Source organism: Ambystoma mexicanum, chromosome 6q (genome assembly GCF_040938575.1).
Source record: "Ambystoma mexicanum isolate Mex_15411 chromosome 6q, UKY_AmexF1_1, whole genome shotgun sequence".
Classification (NCBI taxonomy): domain Eukaryota; kingdom Metazoa; phylum Chordata; class Amphibia; order Caudata; family Ambystomatidae; genus Ambystoma; species Ambystoma mexicanum.
Window position 1 is genome coordinate 116,611,173 of NC_090937.1, and position 21,187 is coordinate 116,632,359.

General features: G+C 43.1%; 1 protein-coding gene across 3 annotated transcripts in view; it reads right to left on the minus strand.

Annotated features, from left to right (window-relative positions):
• Positions 1-21,187, minus strand: part of BMPR1B (bone morphogenetic protein receptor type 1B) — a 492,338-nt gene that overhangs the window by 71,330 nt on the left and 399,821 nt on the right. For all 3 annotated transcript variants that reach the window (XM_069630552.1, XM_069630550.1, XM_069630551.1), the window contains 2 exons: positions 20,131-20,227; positions 9,551-9,689 (listed from right to left, as the gene is read on the minus strand). In XM_069630552.1, the coding sequence (XP_069486653.1) occupies positions 9,551-9,689; positions 20,131-20,227 (236 nt within the window). The remainder of the gene's footprint in view (positions 1-9,550; positions 9,690-20,130; positions 20,228-21,187) is intronic.

Here is a 21,187-nt window from a genome sequence, read left to right on the forward strand (position 1 = left end):
TCAACAAACGGGTCCATACTTCCCGATGGCCTCTTCCCTACATTGACCAAGGGCTGGCCCAGATCCAGGGGTCACAGGTATTCACTGCAATAGACCTGACCAATGGATACTGGACCGTGCCTGTCAGCAGGGAGGACCAATACAAACTGGCTTTTACCTTTGGGGGCCAGCAGTACACATGGACCCGGACTCCCTTCGGATACCTCAACTCCGGTAATGAATTCAACATTTTTCTACACAAGGCCATGCCTGACTTGGGTGCAAGGGGTAACCTGGCTTATGTAGATGATGTCCTCATCAAAAGTTCATCTGTGGAGGAACACATAGCGGAGATCCGTTATGTTCTGACACAGTTGAGGGCTGCCGGAGCAAAACTTTCCTTTCAGAAAGCACAGTGGTGTAGAACCCGTGTTAATTTCTTGGGGCATGAGATTACTCCTCAGGGTCTCTGTCCCCAGGAAAAGAAAGTGGAAGCACTTCAGAAACTGAAAGACCCCACAACTCTGCGGGAACTAAGGAGCCTCCTTGGACTGACTAATTACAGCAGAAAGTTCATTGAGGGCTACGCAGAGATCACCAGACCCCTGATTCATCTCCTGAAGGGGGGGGTCAAGTGGGAATGGGGTCCAGAACAAGCCGAGGCAGTAAAACAACTCAAAAGAAGCCTCTCACAAGCGCCTTGCCTAGCTTACCCTGTCAGAAACAAGGAGTTCTTCCTGGAGACAGGGTTCTCTAATACGTGCTTGACGGCAGTATTATACCAAAAGCATGACAAGGTCAATAAAGTAATCTCCTATGCGAGCAAAACTTTATCCTCTGTGGAGGAAAAATTCAACGATTGTGAGAAGGCACTCCTGGCAACGGTGTGGGCATTGAAGAATTACCGCCCGTTTATCCAGGGGGAACACATCATAGTGGAGACTCCACACCAGCCTCTGCAATATCTCCAAAGTGACAGAATCCGGGCCGGAAATGTGAGTAATTCCCGAATTACTTCCTGGATTCTGTCAATGCAAGGCTTTCCTGTGGAGGTCAGATATGGCCAAAACAAGAAGAGTCCCCTCGCGCAAGGTCTGGCTGACTTGCATGATTGTGCCAGAGAAAACTGTCTCGAGGACGAAAGTCTAAAAATAAAGGACAACATGGAGGCATACCTTAATTCCCCCCACAAAGTCTTTGAAGAAGACAAGTGTGAGGGAATGCCCACTGTGTATGTGGATGGATGCTCTTACCATGTCGACAACAACGGGGAGAAAGAACTGGTGGCCGGCGTAGGGAATGCATGGGTGAATGAGTCCCCAGAACCCTCCGCTGGATACAAAATTGGTCCCCGAAGTAGTCAGGTGGCAGAATTGATGGCTGTGCATCAGGCCATCCTCACTGCTGTCCAGCATCAACTCCACGAACTGGTCATAATCACAGATTCGGATTATGTACGGAACGGGTTCGTGGAGCACCTGGTTAATTGGAAGACCAGAGGCATGGTATGTGCTAACAACAAACCCTTGAAACATGGGAAGTTGATCCAAAACATTGATGATCTGGTCACCTCGAATGGGATGACCATCTATTGGAAGAAGATCAAGGGTCATTCCAAAGTAGAGGGACCAGACAAAACTGGAAATGACTTAGCTGATCAGCTGGCCAAAACCGGGGCCATCCAAGGGGATCTAATTGAGATTGAGTCCCTGTTGGGGGAAATCCAGGTCACCGCTATCACTAGGTCCCAGACAAATGCTCACAACGACCTTTCAATTGCACAATGGAGTAAGGAGACCCCTGATGATGATTTGATTACTGCTCAGAAGGGGGATCCAATTATTGGTAAATTTTACCAGCACCTTGAGGACCCTGAGAACTTTCCCCTGACGGATACCGATTACATTGGGAAAGAGGACCTAAGAGTGTTGATGAAATGTCCAAAAATGTTCCGGATCCAAGACGGTTTGTTGGTAAGGAAATCCAAAGCTGGCCACGATCAGTGGGTGGTTCCTACCTCATTCCGAAGCCTGATGTTAAGTCACGCCCATGATGCGGCCACCGCCGGTCATAGGGGGTTTCACACAACACTGGAAATCTTAAGAGAGGTTGCATACTGGCCACACATGGGCCAGGACCTCGACCAATATTTGAAGGGTTGTCTTGTGTGTGCACAATTTCAGCCGACATCCCTCACACACCGGGCACCTTTACAAAAGCGGGGGATGACACTGCCATGGTCAGATTTACAAATCGACTTTGTAGGCCCTGTGATTCGCTCGGCTAGGGGGAATAAGTACATGTTGACTGTGACATGTTTGTTTACCAAGTGGGTGGAATGTCTCCCAGCCCCAAACTGCAAGGCAGAAACTGCAGCTGCCTTGATGATTAACCACATCTTTTCCCGTTTTGGTCTACCTCAAAGGATTGAGTCAGACAGAGGTAGCCACTTCACCAGTGAAGTAATGACAAAGATGTGGGAGATACTGGGGGTCAAGAGAAAGCTGCATATTGCTTACAGACCAGCTTCTTCTGGGGCAGTAGAGAGATATAACCGGACAATTGTGAGCATCTTAAAAAAGTTTGTGGCAGATTCTGGGCCAAGTTGGGATATCCGATTACCTCTGGTCCTAATGGCCATCAGATCTACCCCTTCATCTGCAACCAAAATGTCACCATTTGAGTTGATGACTGGGCGCAAGATGGTGCTTCCTCAGCATTTGCTCTACCGGACCCAAGAGCAGACACTAATAAATGCCTCCACTACTCATGAGTATGTGGAGAATTTAAGGAAACACCTTCAACATGCTTTTGCTTACGCTCAGCGGAATCTAGAAAGATCGACTGATAGCATGAAGACCCATTATGACCTGAAAACTTCCAGGAAGGAATATCAGGTGGGAGACCGGGTCTATCTATACAACTTCCAAAGGAACCAGGCCAAGCAGCGCAAATTTTTGCCTACATGGAAGGGACCCTTTGAGATCGTCGATAAGATCTCCCCTGTGGCCTACAAGATCCGCATCCCCAAAGGTGGTTCGGCAGAGGGGGAAGACAAGTGGGTCCACATAAACCAGTTGAAATGTTGCCATCCCAGGCACACTCTGCAACAACTGGAGGAATCCTCTGGAATCCTAGCGGGTACTGTATCAGACTAATTCAGTTCCAATCATAAAACATACCACATCTAGTCTCTAACATACTGGGATTTACATGAAACTGTCTCTAGTGATACTGTTTTTTTTTCAAAATAAGAATGTAATGTTTCGTTATGATGAAATGCATATGCCGCCCCACTATCTCAACAGTGGTGGAAAAAAAAAATCGTCTATGAGTAGATATTGCCGCTCTTCCTTTATCATCCTAGGAGAGATGAAACCATGAAGGATGACCAAGAAGGACGATCCGGAGACCGGGAGCAAAGACACAACGGGCCCGGGGTACCGCCCAATCTTCCCATCAGGACCGGCGAGGAGAACTGATCGATCTGACCGGATGGAGAAGAAGATGCTGAACTGTGCCATCTACAGAAAAGGAAGAAGATTATGCGGACAGACCGGTGCATGGGTCAAAACCCTTGTGCACGCGACTCCCCATCGACTCAATTTCAAAGTGCAGTCGCGTGGGGGGGACTTGTTGGGTGTCCTGACCCACGTTTAAGCTATCCTGCTACAACATTTGGTGCTGTGGGCTTAGGAAATTCAAGATGGCGGAAAACCCACATGTGCGCCGAAATCCAGGAAAGCTGCGCAGTTTGTGCGCCCACCAAAATGGTTGCCTCACTTGCCACCCACCAGTGCGAGAATGAAAGGCCGGGTTGCCATGAGGGAAATGGGTTGCCAAAGGAAAAACAGTAGCGCCGGTTAGCTTCAAAGCGCTTTAAAACCACCATTGGACTACCCGCACAGTCGTCTGAAACCATTGGGAATGGCAATGCTGATTGCCAAATGCAACCTAGAATTGTGGGGAATTCATTTCTTAAATCCCAAAAATGGGTGCAGTACCAGTACTCACCACTATCCAAAAGCCGGCGTTTTAAAACCACTCTGTTTCCCTGAAAGCAAGTCAAAATGCCTATTTTCAAACATTGCAATATGTGCAAAATATTCACTGAACACCAGCAGACATTTGGTAGAAGGGAGTTTTGTGTGCCTACAAAATCTGGGAAATGAAGAGCCCAAAAACAATGCTTATAACAAAAATGCTATGGAGTCAGCAGCTTAAGCCTAACTGCAACTGGATTTAAAACCACCAAAATCGAAAATGTTAAATTAAATGAGTGACCTATGTTTGGTGTCACATGCCTTTGTAACTGTTGAAATGTCATAGTTTTGCACTTAGAATCAGCATTCTAGCTGCATGTGTAAAATTACAAGTTATTTTAAAAGCAACAAAAAGTTAGCTGAAGGTCTGGCTTAAGGAACTTGATTTTGCCTAGCAACTACCCATCAGCAGTGAAACTTGAGTCACCACTGTGTTCCCAGGCCAACCTTCCTTTTGCTGCCCACAGGAAGGATATGCCATCTATCTGATAATTGAATTATCTGTGCTCTGCAAGAGAGTGAACAAAGCCCTCTTCACTCAGGCAAAGGTTTTTATTACCGCAGTCGTAAATTGTAGCTTCCTCTTGGCAGGAGCTGGGAGGAGCACTGCCTGTGAGAAGCAAGCTGGCTTGGCAGAAACTGGAAAGACTGGTTTCTGTACCATGTGACCTGAAAAGACACACCCCTGCAGCAAGGATATGGTTTTATAAAAAGGGGGATAATTCATAGTGCGGACATGTGAAAATTTTATAAATGATACCATAATTCTTGTGATTTTTCTGCCCACAGTTTAAGACGTGGTAGGAACCGGTGGTATGTTCAGGGGGGTTTTAGCGGAAAAGTGGATATTACTCTAAATGTGTGCATGTTAAAAATCTGAAACTTCATCAGTTAATGTCCCTACCCCCTGCACACATGTATGTAAAGTTGGGTCCATGTCGGAAATTGAAAAAGCAGTTAAAAAGTGAAATATGTGCCAGTTCTGAATGCAAGCTCCCAGGAAGAGCAGAGTTTGAACAGGGGATACCTCCTGTGATGCATGATGGGTGCATATGATTTTAAAACAATATGTACCTCTGCAGATATGTATTTGTTTCAAATCTAGATTTGTGTGTAAGTTGACAGGAGGAGTGGACTTTCTGCAGGCTGTAAAATGACATCAATCTGACTCACAGTTCAGTTTGCCAATCAAGCGGAGGAATGGAAGTTTGACCAATTAGAAGCTGAGAGAGAGGTAGGGTCAGTGATGCTAGAACACACCCACATTCTAAACACATAAAAGCAGACAGACAGGACAGATAGGGACTTTCCAAATCCATTTGCAGCGGGACGCTCTGCCGGAAAAATCCATACTTACCTCCATCAACCTCCAGAAAGCCAAACTAGAGACTTCAATCTATCCAGAACTAGAGACCAGACCAGAGGGAGAAAGCAGTGCTGTACCCAGAGAGAAAGCAGTGCTGTGCCCAGAGAGAGACCCGAGCCCAGTCCAAAACCCTGACCAGATCCATGGCGAGGCCCATTTCACTCAAGAATATAGAGTGAGTACCCAGCAGAACTGTGTAGAACCAATCTCTTAGTTTAAATTCGTCTAATTCAATTTATTTAACCTAAGTAGAACTGCCTCCTAGCTGTCACCTGTCATTTCTAGTTGCATGCTGCACTTGTCATTTTGAGCTTTTGAAATTTGCAAACCCAAAAACGACCTTTATTAAATCGCTCATATCTCCGCGACCGTTTGTGCTAGAGACTTGCAATAACTTTTATTTGAAAGCTTAGAATCGTGGCTTTCCTACGAACCTAGAACCGCATTCCTACCCCCTTTAGTTTTACCGCAATCGCGGAACACGCATCCGCGAATTTTACCGCGATTTGCAATTTCTTCACATGTACAAACTGCTGCTGATTTCCATTTGCCAGAAATTCGTTTAACCTGCTAACTATCCCTGCATCATTGCTAGTGTGAGCCTGGACTAATATTAACTAGATACCACTCACCCTGAACCTCTGAAAGGGAATTAACAGCATTTCCAGCATATTTCTCATCCATTGCTAACACATATAAAAGCATTTGGGCCTGTGATTTCAAAACTCCTATCTGTTTTCGGTTGTCTAAGCTTGCTGGGATTGAACTGAATCACATTTGATTGCATTTCTGAGAACTGTGTGTTTTCCTTCCATTTCCTTGCCTTGCATAAAGGGGGGGAGGGAATAGCCAGAGAAAAGTGATTACATTGTTTTGTTGAAATCATATTGAGTATTTTCTATATTGCATTTTCATTCAACATTACATCCATTTGAACTCTATAAAGCATTTTCTACCACATTATACTTCTATACCTATTTACCAGTGTGCTACCTTATCCATTTCATCTCAACTCCTTAGTAATTATAAAGAAGTGTGCTAGTGCCAGATTCTCCGTTGTTGATCTTTATCATATCAGATTAAGTGTGCTATTCAATTATTAATTTATTATAAAGCGTGATATAATATATATTGTAAATTATCAAATAAACCTTTTAAACTTGCAAAACAGAACTACTTCTTGGCTCAGTGGGGTCAGGGGGATTCCAAGAGAGGGGTGTCATACAAGGGTAGTCATCCAGAACGCATGAACTGGACCTAAAGATATATCAATAAGGGTTTTCATTCAGTATTATAGACTAGGTGTTAATTTGGCTGTAGTGCTGAATTGAATCCTCTTACAGGTGTTCACAGAATCTGTCGGCAGGCTCAAATGATATGTGAAGGATCACGCTGAGGGAGAATAGTGTGCCTGTTGCAGCCAAATTTCAGCCGGTTCCTCTAGCTTTAAAAGGAAGTGTGAACGCTGAATTAGCTCAGTTGTGTGAGGAAGGTATAATTGTGAGAACTGCAGCAGTGGAGTGGACATCACCTTTGGTGGTTGCAAAAAAGGTCAATGGTGGGGTACTATTGTGTATTGATCCAAGACAACTTAATAAGTTTATGGTTGTGGAGAGAGATCCTCTACCAAATAGGGTGGAGATGCTCAGTCTAATTGGCAAAGGGACGATATTCACAAAGCTCCATCTGGCATCAGCAGATCATCCAACTGACTTGCACTCTGAATCTAAATATCTCATGGCAATCATAACTCATGAGGGAATCTTCCGCTTTAAGAGGATGCTTCATCGGTTTTTCAAAAGGCTCAATCTGTTTGGGGATGGGGGAAACGTACACTGCTTCCAGGATGACTTTTTCGTGTGTGGAGAGACAATGGATGAGCATGATGCTGCTTTGGATAGGGTATTCAAGATTTTGGAAGCAAGCTGCCCGACGCTGAAAAAGGAAAAGTGCATTTTTAGGAAGACCAGTGTGGAGTATTTGGGGCATGAGATATCAGGTGCAAGAAGGAGCTTGTGGAGGAGATAAAGAAAGAGATGCCTCTACAGAAAAGAGCAGATTTGTGGTTATTCCTAGGAATGATCGAGTTTTACCAGAAGTTTATTAAGAACTTTGCACAGAGGGTATACCGTATGAGAAAACTTAAAAAAGGGAGAGGGATTTGTATCAGATGCAGAGAGTGAAAAAGAGTTTGAAAGAATAAAAATCGAGATTGAAAAGTCGATTGCACTGGGATAGTTTGATACAAACATTTTAAACCATTATTAAGGTAAATGTGAGTGAGGTTGGTCTAGGGGCGGTTTCGGTACAAAAACTAAGAACGTTGGGAAAGGAAAAAAAAGAGGCCGTGGAGGAAAGGTTCAAGGCAGTGCGGATATCTCCGCATGAATGACAGGCGCTGAGCCATTCAAACCGATGAGAGGAAGAAAGATGCATTTGCTAATGTATCATCTGTGGATGAAAAGATCGAAGACTGTGGGAGTCGATATAGATGCTGTATACAGATTGGAGAGGGGGAGTAAAGGTGGAAAGAGATCAGAGGAAGGGAGTAAAAGAGGTGAATGTGCATGTAGCAGATTGGGTGCATACTAGGAAAGCTGTGGTGTAGTGAAAGGGAGAATCTTTATGGATTGGACCAGTAAGGGTTCAGCATGTCCTCAAAGAAGCCTTGAGGGAGGTCAAGTGCGGAACATGAGCAGGGTCGTGAAGGTTGACCCACTCTCGACAAGGGTTCATGAAGGAGGAGAGGTGTGTTGTGATGCCTTTGTGTGGAAGGTGGAATGAGCAAGCATTCTGTGTACTTGAAAGCGAGAAGGATTCTGCAAGAAAGGAGGCGGCTGATGAGTTTAGGTGAGGCCATTATATTATGGATCTTGTAAAGCTGAATAAAGAAAGACGTTTATTCAATGCACCCGAGTCAGCTTCATTAAACATACCCTGCCTGCTGGGCTCCTGTGAGGCAGAGTCCTTTTGGCATGAAAGTATTGATGCTTCATAGAAGAAAAAAAAATAGAAAAAAAATCATCTGAAAAAGTGTACAATAGAAAAATCATCCTTTTATTTTTATTTTTTTCTTGCCTATTTAGTCAGCACCATTGGGCTTTTACACTTAACCAAAAGTTAATTCACTCGGTCATTTAATTCTTTACAAAACAACAATGGTGAGATGGACTCTAACGTCAACCCCCAAGTCAGTACCACACCAGGTTCTCAGAAAAACAAATTACTATGCAAATTCCTCCTTTTTTCAAATGTAGTTATAGAGGCCCTCCTTAAAACATGGACTGGCTTTGCACTGAAGGACCAGATTTGGAAGCACCGTGATGCAATCACACTGTAACACACAGTACACTAATACAAGACAATGGCTATGCAAAAGACATTTTCGTGGGGGTGTGAAATACCCGTGATTTTTATGTAGCTATATTCTTCTGTGATCACGTACAATGCCGCAGTTTACCACACTTCCATTGGTTAACATGCAATAACTGGGGCACTTTTAAAGCCGCTTGTATTAAAATTGTTAAAAAAATAAAACATTCTGTACAGAAATGTTTTTCCTGTAAGATCTAACAGTGAATATATTTACAGTTGGCATGATCTTAAATTCATTGAGTAGCCCAATAAGATAAGAAGGGGAGAAGCCTAAACATGTGCAAAGCCATCTGTTTGTGGGTCATCACATAAACGAGTAACACCCGTGTAGTTCATTCCTCATACTACAATAATAAACTATGCCATGGGAAATATAATTAGGAAATATATTTTTTTTTGTTTTTGTTAAAAGTTTGACATTGTACATCCGGCCACTGCAGACATTCGCTTTGTTGTTTCTCATCCGGACACTTAATCACTGCATTTATTGGGAGTTTTTAAAAGTGATTATATTACACTTTAACAAGATGTGTGTTGAAATAGAAGACGTGCTCCAACACCACGTGCACACAAGCAGCACACGTTATTGTGAGTCGGGTAATAGATGTTAAAGGTTAAGTATGTGGGGCGGGGGTGGGGGGGGACATCCACCAGCACCATCTGCTTCCCAGCATATTAGGCCTAACTGGTACGCCCACATCATTCACTTGCGTTACACAACCATTGCTATAGAGAACAGGAAAGGCAGAATGGGGCAGTTTGGCTGCAAGCGCTTCACAGTTCCTACCAGTAGGGGGAGCCCAGAGCCGCTGCCGGAGCTCTGAGACTGTTCGATGAGGTCGTTCAGGGATTCCCCGCTTGGAATGTAGGTCTCGTCCTGCTCCAGGCCGATGCTGTAGCGCGCCTGCGATTCTTGCCTTTTGTACCTAAAGATGTGAAAGAAAACACAAGCTCATGGCTCCTGACGCAACAAAAGAGCTTTGCAGGTAATCGCAGGACTAGTTCGTTCGCGTAAAGGCCGCATTACAATTCAGTCAGCAGTGCCGATGAAGAGACCGGTTTTACTCGTTTTTTTGTATCACCTAGGCTGTTCTGCTACTTTTTTTAATGTGCTACGCCAATAGAGGGAGACTGTAGGATTGAATAGTGTCAGGAGACATCTTCCACTCATTACTATGGTCTGCTGTGACCGAGGACAGTGCAAGATACATCTATTTTGGAGACGCTGCACAAATGATTAACACCTGCTGTGTAGTTCATTTCACATGATACAATAATTTAAAATGCACTGCAGCAAAGCCAAGCTAGAAGAAAAAATAATCATAAATATCAATAGCGAAAGAGGTAACAAATAAGCAGGCGAAATATCCCACCACAAACCAGGGCCGGCCTTAGCAGCGGCAGTGAAACAAAAAAGTGGCTGCCCCTTTTCCCCCTGGTTACTGCTGGCCGGAGGTGGGGAACCATTGTTTTAAACTCCCCGCTCCCTATTCTTATTAAATGCACCCCGCTAATGCGCTGGAAAGCCCAGCGCCAGCACAAGAGCGCAAGGGCGCATTTCATTTTAAGTGTGCACCCGCTTGTTTGTCCCTCAAGAGCAACACCATCCGCGCGCATCTCCCTATTCCGCTCTTGCTAAAATGTTTGCATATGCCGAGCTGTGCCTTAGAAAGCTTATGGTAAACCATCAATTAAGGAACCCAGGCTTCTGAAATTTGTGCCAAAATATTTCAAGAGATCTGAAGACATGCATTGGCTGGACATGTTGACCAAAAAAGGATAAGGGGATGTAGCAGAAATGTAAACATGAATGGAGGGGCCAAGGCCAATCAAAGCGATAAATCTATAAATCCAATAGTTTAACAGCCTGATGTTTTCCAAAACACAATGGGCCTCATTACACGGATTTCGGTAAGGGTTTACCGGTACCGGTAAGGGTACCAGTGCCGGTAAACCCTTACCGCCTTACTACGAGGTCCCTTTGTGGGACCCTACATTAACTGCTGGTTTTACCAGCCGTTAAGGACGGGACCCGCAAAGGGACCTAGGAGGTAATTGCGGTACCGTAATTACCGCCTTCCCCATTCCCATTGAGGCCTATGGGGGCAAAAATGGGAATGGGGAAGTGCCATGGGGAATTACCGCCTCCAGTAAGTTTCTTGGTCTATTAGACAATGCTATTTTATATAAAACATTTTCCAAACCAAGACAGACAACTCTTAAGGCTTCAGCAACTACACACGATTCACCCTTACTATGGATCATCAGTTCAGTAAAGTCTGAAGACTTGTGGTTGGAACATTGTGGCATGTTGAGCAAACACCAGCAAAAGTTATGGTGGATTTAAAATGCTTATTAAAAAAAAAAACTTGCCTCCTGAAAGGTGAAAGCAGATTAGCCATTCGAGCCAAGACATGCAAAGCACAAGACCACCTTGTAGATAATATACGTTCTGTGACAGCAAAACTACAACACACAGTACTGCAAATGTATTGTATACATTGACCGCCATGTTGTACATGAGTAGGCAAACATGGATGAGGATGCATTACAAAATATCAATAGCTACACACAGTAAGGAAGACACTGTTTCAAATACATATTGCATTACGAATATTGCTCTTTTAAAACCATTAGGAACTTACATAATAATATATTTTGCTATATTAGCACTATGTCAATTTAGATAGGTATTGGGGATAATAAACTATCATGAATATTTTAACTAGGTAAAATAGCAACCATAGTTTTATTTCGGAAACACTAACTATTCAGAGAACTGAAGTTGTCATGTCCTGTGCACCTCGGTTGAAAGGACAAAGGGACAATTAAAAAAGCTCGGAAGCATGCAGTATTACAGGGTGTATAATATGCAGTGGAGGGGAGACGCTGGATGATAATTATCCACAGATGCCAGGTAATAAGGAGGAGACTCTTAAAGTTAAGACACTTTTAATTAGATTTAAACTACAACCTGGTAAATGTTGTGGGCAATGGGTGAATCACACAATATCTAAGCATTTAGTTGAGGGTTCGGTCTATTTTATTACATATAATTTATGTATTGTAATGTGATGCAGTTTTAAAGAAATTAAAACTTTACACATTTGACACAGATTTACAGAAAGACACTAGAAATTAGAATACTTACTTAATAATTAATACATCAATACATCAAATGTCAATCAATTCATATAATAGATCTCTTCAAAGAGCGTTACAGCTAACTTTTCTTTCATTTTACTTAGGTATACAGAGGATTTAACACATACTAAGGGTACATTTCAGTAGCAAACGGGAGTTTAGACAAGTACTGCCTGAGCAATGAGAAGGGTGGCAATGAAAAAGATGGATTATTTAGGCAATATAAACCGAGGGGGGTGGGCATTATCGGTAGGGTAATGCCCCCAGGCCATAGTTAGCAGCGCGAGCAAAGCGCTACTAATATCTATTGGATTATTTCATTACTACGTTAAGATTGCACAAGGTTAGAAATCATCTGTGCACATGAATCCTTGGGTCTTATACAGGTGCTGAATGAGCATGGACAACATGTCAAGGCCCCTTCCCTCCACAATGTTATTTACCAGTTCTTCACCTGAATGAGGCCAACTTTCAGTGTTAACCTTCACTCCCATTGGAGTTTTCCAGAGTTTGCGTGATCAGGGGATACATGGGAGCCTACATGGCTGCCCTTAGGCTTTCAGTAGACCCCCGTGTTTTTCACCAAACTACTTAAACTAGTAGCAGTGACCTGTTGACCCAAAGCAGTAAGGATACTGTCCTCGTAAAAAAGTAGTCACATCAGTATCACTCTCTTCCTTCTCAAGGGCTTGGGTTACTTGAGGGGGAAGTCAGATCACGTTTGGAGAAGCGGGAATCTCTTGCACTTAAAACACCCCTATGGATGGTAAGACCTGTGGTCCATCTTTTCTGAAGCTTTTTTAGATTTTTCCAATCTGCCGTCCTCTATTTTACATCTATTGTTCTGAAAATTCTATCTGTCATTTATTTGCCCTCTATAGCAAGATTGACCCCTTGTGCTTTTGATTTGGCAAATATCAGGACTTGTTGGAACTATGCACCTTCCTTTAAAGGCTAATCAGTTAAAAGAAGGGCAGGCAATTGCCCACTTACAAATACAAATGGTGAATTAGCAACTGTAATTTTTTCAGATTAATTGCTCATGTATTAATGTGGGTTTTTATTTTGAATGACTAGGCTTTTAAAATATGCATATCCCAGCAGAATCAACATAATTTGTCCTTGCTAATCGCTCACAGTTCGTACATATGGATTCCTCCAGATCACCAACTCTATACATGTGGAGTCCCGCAAGGATCCATACTGTCCCCCGTAAACTTCAATCTTGACTTGGAACTGCTCAGAACCCTCCTCGCTCCACACAACATCCATATCCACCAATACGCAGATGACACGCAGATCTACCTCAGGATATCCTCCATCGAAGACACCCACAGGCTCAAGGCCTGCGTCACATGAATCAAGTTCTGGATGTTCATTGCTTACCAGAGGCTCAAACCCTCCAAGACTAAATTCCTACGGTTGACCAACAACACCGAACACCCTGACATCCAGCCTTGCTCTCTGCTATGAACGTTGAGGCCTTCACACCTCTTCTGGCCCCCTGTGCCAAGTCCCATGGGTTCTACATCGACAGACACCTCACCTTAAACAGCACATAGCAGCAAAGATATAAACGGGCTGGTACCAACTTTCTCTCAAAGCCCTACAACCCTGAAAACAACTTCAGATCCGCTGTGCAAGACTTGATCCTCTCCCACCTGGATGGTGGCAATGCCCTTTTGGAAGACCTTCTAGCGAATACCCTGCCACCCATAAGAAGTCATCCACATCACCCAGACCCTCGGACTGCACTGGCTCCTGCTGCAAGCCTGTATCATCTTCAAATCCTGCTGCATCATTTAAAATGCTGTCACAATGAAGTCCTGAAGCTGCCTCCTGAAGAAACTCAGCCACCCCAGAGGCCTGAGATCCACCAGAAGTAATGGCATTTGCGGACTTGAAGTCTAGAAGTGCAGGAAGGAAAGAACTAGACAATAGGCCTTCTCTGTCTACACCCCAAGACTCTGGAACCTCGTCCTGTCAACATCAGACTTGCCCTATCACTTCTACAGTTCAGGAAAGCGCTCAAGGCCTACCTCTTAAAGGAATGGCTCCTCCCCAACACCTAGGTCCACATACTCTCCACTTCCCACCCTACCTGAGCTCAGTGATCTGCTCCCCACTGATTCCTCCTCTGGGTAATTGTAGATCCCTTGAAGCCTATTGCCCGCCCTCCCCGTTCTTATCTCCTCACTCCCTTTGTCTCCGCTTCCTTTGCTGTGTTATTCCCCACATTGTTGTAAAGTGCTCTTTCCGAAAGCTAGGTCTGCACTGAATAAGTAGCCTAATTATAAAATGAACAAAATAATAGTTCTGCTACATATAATGTGGAGGGTTTTGACCCATGTGGAATCATTAGACGGGGTAAATGTGGGGATTAAGCTGTCGCTGCCCATCATTTTACCCCAGAATCCAGGAGAGCTGCGCAGTTGTGCGCACACCAAAATGGGTTGCCAAAGGAAAAACAGTAGCGCCGGTTAGCTCAAAACAGCGCTTCAAAAACCACCCTGGTTTCCCTGAATGCAAGCTTCAAATGCCCATTTTAAACATTGCACATATGCAAAATGTTCACTGAACACCAGCAGACATTTGGCAGAAGGAAATTTTGTGTGCATATTAAATCTGGGAAGATGAAGAGCCCAAAACAATGTTTATAACAAGACAGGCTGAGCTGTGGATTTCAGCAGTTTAAGTAAATGTGGACTGAAAGACACTAAAAATCTAAATATTTAAAAGAAATGAGTGACCTATTTCTGAGTGTCACATAGGTTGCAATTGTTTAAATGTCATAGTTTTAAACTTAGAATCAGTATTCTAGCTGCATATGTAAAATTGTTAGTTGTATTTGAATGCAGAAAACTGGGGAACAGAAATGACATGTAGCTAAAAACTGGCTTAAAGAGATTCCAATTTTGCCTGGCAACTACCCCCCATCAGGAGTGAAACTTGAGTCACAGCTGTATTCCCAGGCCTATCTGCCTTTTGCTGGCCACACTAAGGATATGCCATCTCTCTGATAATTGAATTAAGGGGAGCCCCCACAGAATACAGGAGCTCTGAACAAAGCCCTGTCCTGACTCGGGCAAATGTTTTATTGGCGGGAGTCATAAATGGAGCTTCCTCCTGGAAGGAAAGGGGAGGGGCACTGCCTGTGAGAGCAAGCTGGCTTGGCAGAACTGGAAAAACCAGAAATTCAACCTTGTGCTGGGGGGAAACCACACCCCTTTGGGGTCAGAACCTAACTCTAAAAAGATGGATCATTCATAGAGCGGACTTGTGAAAATTATTTAAATGATACCATAATTCTTGTGATTTTTCTGCCCACATTTTAAGACGTGTTAGGACCCGGTGGTATGTTCAGGGGGGTTTTAGCAGAAAAGAGGATATTACTCTAAATGTATGCATGTTAAAAATCTGACACTTCATCAATTAATGTCCATACTCCTTGCGCACATGTGTGTAAATTTGGGTTAATGTCCGATATTGCAAAATCAGTTAAAAAGTGAAATATGTGCCATTTCTGAATGCAAGCCCCCAGGAAGAGCAGAGTTTGAACAGGGGATACCTCCTGTGATATGTGAGGGGTGCATGTAATTTTAAACAAATGTGTACCTGTACAAATATGTTTTTTTTATCAAATATAGATTGTGTGCAATTTGACAGGGGAGGATCCTCTGACCCATAAAACCTACAGCATCACTCTGACTCACAGTTCCTTCCCCAATCATGGGAGAGGGGAGAATTGGGCCAATGGCAAGTGTAGAGGGGTAGGGTCTAGTGATGCTGCACACACACCCATTTTAAAAACAGATAAAAGCAGACAGACAGGACAGATAGGGACATTAATTTCCATCTGCTGCGGGACGCTCTGCCGCAAAATCCATACTCTACCTCCATCAACCTCCAGAGAGCTAACATAGAGACTTCAATCTATCCACCTTCAGAGACCCAGACCAGACCAGCAGAGCAGAGCTGACCCAGACCGCTGTTAGCAGAACCAGAGAGCTGAACCGGAGTCCAGTCCAAAACCTGACCAGACCCGTGGCGAGGCATATTTCTAAATATATTGTGAGTACATAGTAGAACTGTGCAGAACCAATCTCTTAGTTAAAGTAATATAATTCAATCTATTTTAATCTAATCAGAACTGTCTCCTAGAAGTTGTACCTTGTCATTTTGCAAAACTGTCACTTGTCACTTTGAACTTTAAAATTTCAAATCTGAAAAACGACCTTTACAAAATCGCTCATATCTCCGCGACCGTTTGTCTTAGAGACTTGCAGTAACTTTCATCTGGAAGCTGAGATCCTAGGCTGTCCTAGGACCCCAAAACGATAGTGATAGTCCTTGTAGTTCCTCTGTAATCGCGCCCGGCGCACTCGCGAATTTTACCGCGATTTGCAAATTTCTCCACGTGTAAAAATCTGCTGCTGCTTGCCTTCCGTTGCAAAAATTCGTTTGCAACCTGACAACCATTATAGAGCATTGCTAAAGTGAAACTGAACTTATTCAAAGCATATACCACTCACCCTAAACCTCTAGAGGGAATTAAAAGCATTTTAGCATATTTTTTCACTTCATTGCCAGCACATGTAAAAGCATTTTGGGCCTGTGTTTAAAACTCCGATCTGTAGTCTAAGCTTGCTGGGGTGAACGGGATTACATTTGATTGCATTTCTGAGAACTGTGTGCCTTCCTTCCATTTCCTTGCATTGCATAAAGGGGGGAGGGGATTGCCAGAGAAAAGTGATTACATTGTTTTGTTGAAATCATATTGAGTATTTTCTGTATTGCATTTTCATTCAACCTTACATCCATCTGAACTTATATAAAGCATTCTCTACCACCTTCTTCTTCTGTTCCTATTCACAAGTGTGCTAGTGCCAGATTCTCCGTTGTTAATCTTTATCATATCAGGTTAAGTGTGATATCCAATTATTAATTTATTATCAAAGTGTGATATATCTATACATTGTTTAATTTTTTTCAAATAAATCTTTTAAATTTGCAAAACAAACCTACTTCTTGGCTCAGTGGGGTCAGGGGGATTCTAAGAGAGGGGTGTTATATAGGGGTAGTCATCCAGAACGCATGAACTGGACATAAAGATATATCAATAAGGGTTTCCATTCAGTATCCCAGACTAGGCATTGACTTAGCTGTAGTGTTGAATTGAATCCTCTTACAATAATCGACTGACTTTAACAACGATTAGCAGACGTGTGTGGCATTCATCAGACAATGCAAGATCTCTTGATGCAGGCTTTAACCAGTGGTAATGCCAGCTTGGAAATAGAGATGGTCCTCTGCGTAGTCCATATTGCCATTTCCATGGCAGCCATCTTGGATTGTAGTTTTTTTTAAAATTAAGATACGGCCTGTAATATGTGCGTGCGCCGTTTCACCTGTAAAAAAACCCAGATGTTATGCCGCGGTCCAAATAGTCATTGGACCCTGCCTTGCTGGCTTTACCAGATGGTAACAGCACCTGGGACTTTGTTAATGGCCTTGACTCACTTTGCTTTAACTTGGTCCATAGCCATTAAAACCGAGGAAAACCTGCAAGATCTGGTGCTACAGTTTAAATGTTTCTACATGTAAAAGATTTAATGATGCACAACATTACCTGAAAAATCCAAATGCCGCTTCCGACATTCAAGAAACGTGACCTGCCTACCACAGTCCTGCAAATCTTGGAGATGAGGATACTGTTCAAGCTTACTGCATCACTCACATAAGAGATACATGAAAGATGCAGGATGAAATATCATGGTGTCAATATTAGACTCAATGGTGGGGTGAACCAGATGTGAAAATATATATATTCACAGTAGGGCAGAGAAAACTATTTGAGTGTGCTTAAACCCAAGATTCAACAAATGAGATTCGAGAAACAAAGTGCCACACAATGTGAATTAAGATACGGCCTGTAATATGTGCGTGCGCCGTTTCACCTGTAAAAAAACCCAGATGTTATGCCGCGGTCCAAATAGTCATTGGACCCTTCCTTGCTGGCTTTACCAGATGGTAACAGCACCTGGGACTTTGTTAATGGCCTTGACTCACTTTGCTTTAACTTGGTCCATAGCCATTAAAACCGAGGAAAACCTGCAAGATCTGGTGCTACAGTTTAAATGTTTCTACATGTAAAAGATTTAATGATGCACAACATTACCTGAAAAATCCAAATGCCGCTTCCGACATTCAAGAAACGTGACCTGCCTACCACAGTCCTGCAAATCTTGGAGAGATGAGGATACTGTTCAAGCTTACTGCATCACTCACATAAGAGATACATGAAAGATGCAGGATGAAAGATCATGGTGTCAATATTAGACTCAATGGTGGGGTGAACCAGATGTGAAAATATATATATTCACAGTAGGGCAGAGAAAACTATTTGAGTGTGCTTAAACCCAAGATTCAACAAATGAGATTCGAGAAACAAAGTGCCACACAATGTGCACTTGCTACTTGTTAATGCAGAGTGCTAATTTTCTATTGGCAGATCAGAAATGCTGTGCTTTGTGCATGTCTCAGGAGGATAGCTCAGCGGCAGCACGACGACACGGAGCAACAGAGCTGCGATCCCCGGGTCCGCTCTTAGAAACCTCTGGGTATTTAGCGCATTATAAATAACCTATCATATCATATCATGTGGAGGGACAGCAATAGCGTCAACAGTGTCACAAAAAGAGAAAGTGAGACTGTGGACATGCATTGTATATAACCCGCTGTCACCTTTTATTGCAAGATGTGTGCACTTATACATTTGTGTTCTGCTACGAAGGACTTCTCCTCAGGCCTGGAAGAGAAGAAGATAGCTGATTCACTTAATACTGCTTCGTATGAAGGTTTTTCTGAGAGTCTACACAACACAAAAGGCAAGGCAAGTAAGGTTACAGAGGGGCCTTTTTATTACCCCATTGAGTTGCTTAGCCTTGTGAGACATGAAATAGCTTTATCTGCATATGGAATAATCAACAAAACCCTGATAGATAACATGTTAATGTGTCATAATATCATAGATCTTGTCAGATAATCGATAGAACAGTGCAGAAATGCTGAATAAAGCCTTTTTTGCATCTTTTGGCAGACTTTCAGCAATATTGATTATTGGATGGAATAAATGTAGCCTTCAGTGATGGTACAAAGGTATGCCACTCATTTGCAACTCCTTGAGTGCTCACAATGTAGCCATTAGTTGAGGCTGGAATTAAGAAGCATGGAAATAGGCGGCACCCCTACATGTTGTCTCGTAAAATAGTCCTAGGTATTTATAAGTTAATCCTGCTTAAATGAGAAGGACTGTATCCTACAGGATCAGATATACATATATACAAAATACGCAGCTGCGCCTTAAAGTAAGGGCTCCTGAAATCCTACACATATTAAAACTTTCTAGATAAGACAGAACACAATCTGATGCTAAAGGTCTAATATTTGCATTGTTAAAACGCACCCAACTCAATCAGCAGTATTCCTGGATACAGCTCTTTGTGGCTATTTCATCGAGTGCAGCGCAATTCAACCTGTGGCTCTTTAAATGTCCTGGACTACAAATCGCACCTGACGTCGCCAATTTAAATAATGGCGAGGGAGCATGTGAGTTGTAGGCCGAAACATCTGAAGAGCCATAGGTTTCCTAACCATGAGAGAGCATCAGTTATCCGAATCCTAGTCGAAAGCATGATTAGGAAATGTAATAAGGATTTATAAAGCTAATGTTGGGGTGAAAGAGAATGAATCAGGAGGTAGCTTCTTTCATCATCTAATTAACAGAGAAGAGTGCTAATGTGGGCCCGGTCTGAAATATCAAGGATTTGTGCACAATGAACTTAACACTGGCTAGTGGGAAGCAAACAGTAATGTCGATAAACCCTTTTCCACTTAAAACTCCTCATTCTCCAGCACATCAGCAATGGCTCAGAGCCTCAGAACAGACAAAAGCAGATGTCATGGCTCTAATATGTCCAAAAGCAAGCACACAGGTAAAGCAATCCCTGGGTTGGTGCTCTAGCAGAGATACTCAGGCGGGGGAGAGCAGAGGCTGCTGAGCCTTCTGAATGGCTGTGTCACATTATATTCAACAGTATTGGTAAAACAAACTGCAGACAAAAGTGATACCCGAACAACCAAGTAAAACATAGCCAGTAAGGAGGAAGGGCAAGAACAAAACATTGCAGCAAGGCCAAAACTCATGCACTGGTCCCTCCTTACCTGAAATAGCAGAACAGCAGAATGAGGGCCAGGATAGCACTGCACACAGTCACAGAGATCAGCAAGGCCATGTTGTGGATGCTTTCATCCACTAAATCTGTAATAAAAAGGAACTGTAAGCTTGTGAGCTGAGGAGATAAGGGTAGCACAGTGATTCTATGATGCCCATTTCAGATTCCACTTGAATAATAAAAAAAACATTTCATAATTACAGTTATATTGGCTGGTCTGTACCCACGTGTGTGTGGCAGGTATAAGTATACTTCATTGAAAAACATTTGACTTTTTCCATTTGACCGTTTTTTGTATAGTTATTTCGGTCAAATTAAATAAAATAAATATATGGGGAGGGGTCAGGGAATAGGTTAAGGTGGGGACCAGTGGGGGTTGGGAGATTGTCTGGTAAAAAAATACGGGGTGGAGACCCCACGCAAACGACCAAAAGAAATAGGTCAAATTGGAAAAGGAAAATCAAGTAGACCTAAACCACGTGCACACTACAATTTAGTAGTAGGCTTGTTATCAAATGTACATTGTGGGTCCCTTTGTCGTCTTCCCACAACTGAGAGTTGGGTGCACACTTGGAATGTTCTGCTGCTGGAATTCTCACTATACTCTTTTCCCTGAGTTATTCTTTCTTTGCCCCAATGATTTATACCATCCACGTTACTCTGATTTTGAAAACTCTGAAGCCTTTTGAAGAAAAAGTACTGACAGAAAGACAGAGTTGGACAGAAGGGCCGCTGTGCCAAACTACGTATTGCAGTCACACGCCAGTGAAGTCACTTCCACCCATTAGGGACCAAACTGAGCTACGGACCACGGGGGTGGTGAAGGGTACACACACATTGAATTTGAAGCTCATCAGAAGATCCAAAATCCTGGGAAAATAAATATCTTTCTCCCACAATGTTCTCTGCATCACTTCAAACCCCATCACCCAAAAACATTGCTAATCAACATGTCACAGAGAAGGGGTGAATTCAGACAGCTTTATACTAGGCTCAGAGGTTGTCTTCCGATAAAATGGCAATAGGGTTGCTGTTGGGTTTAGCAC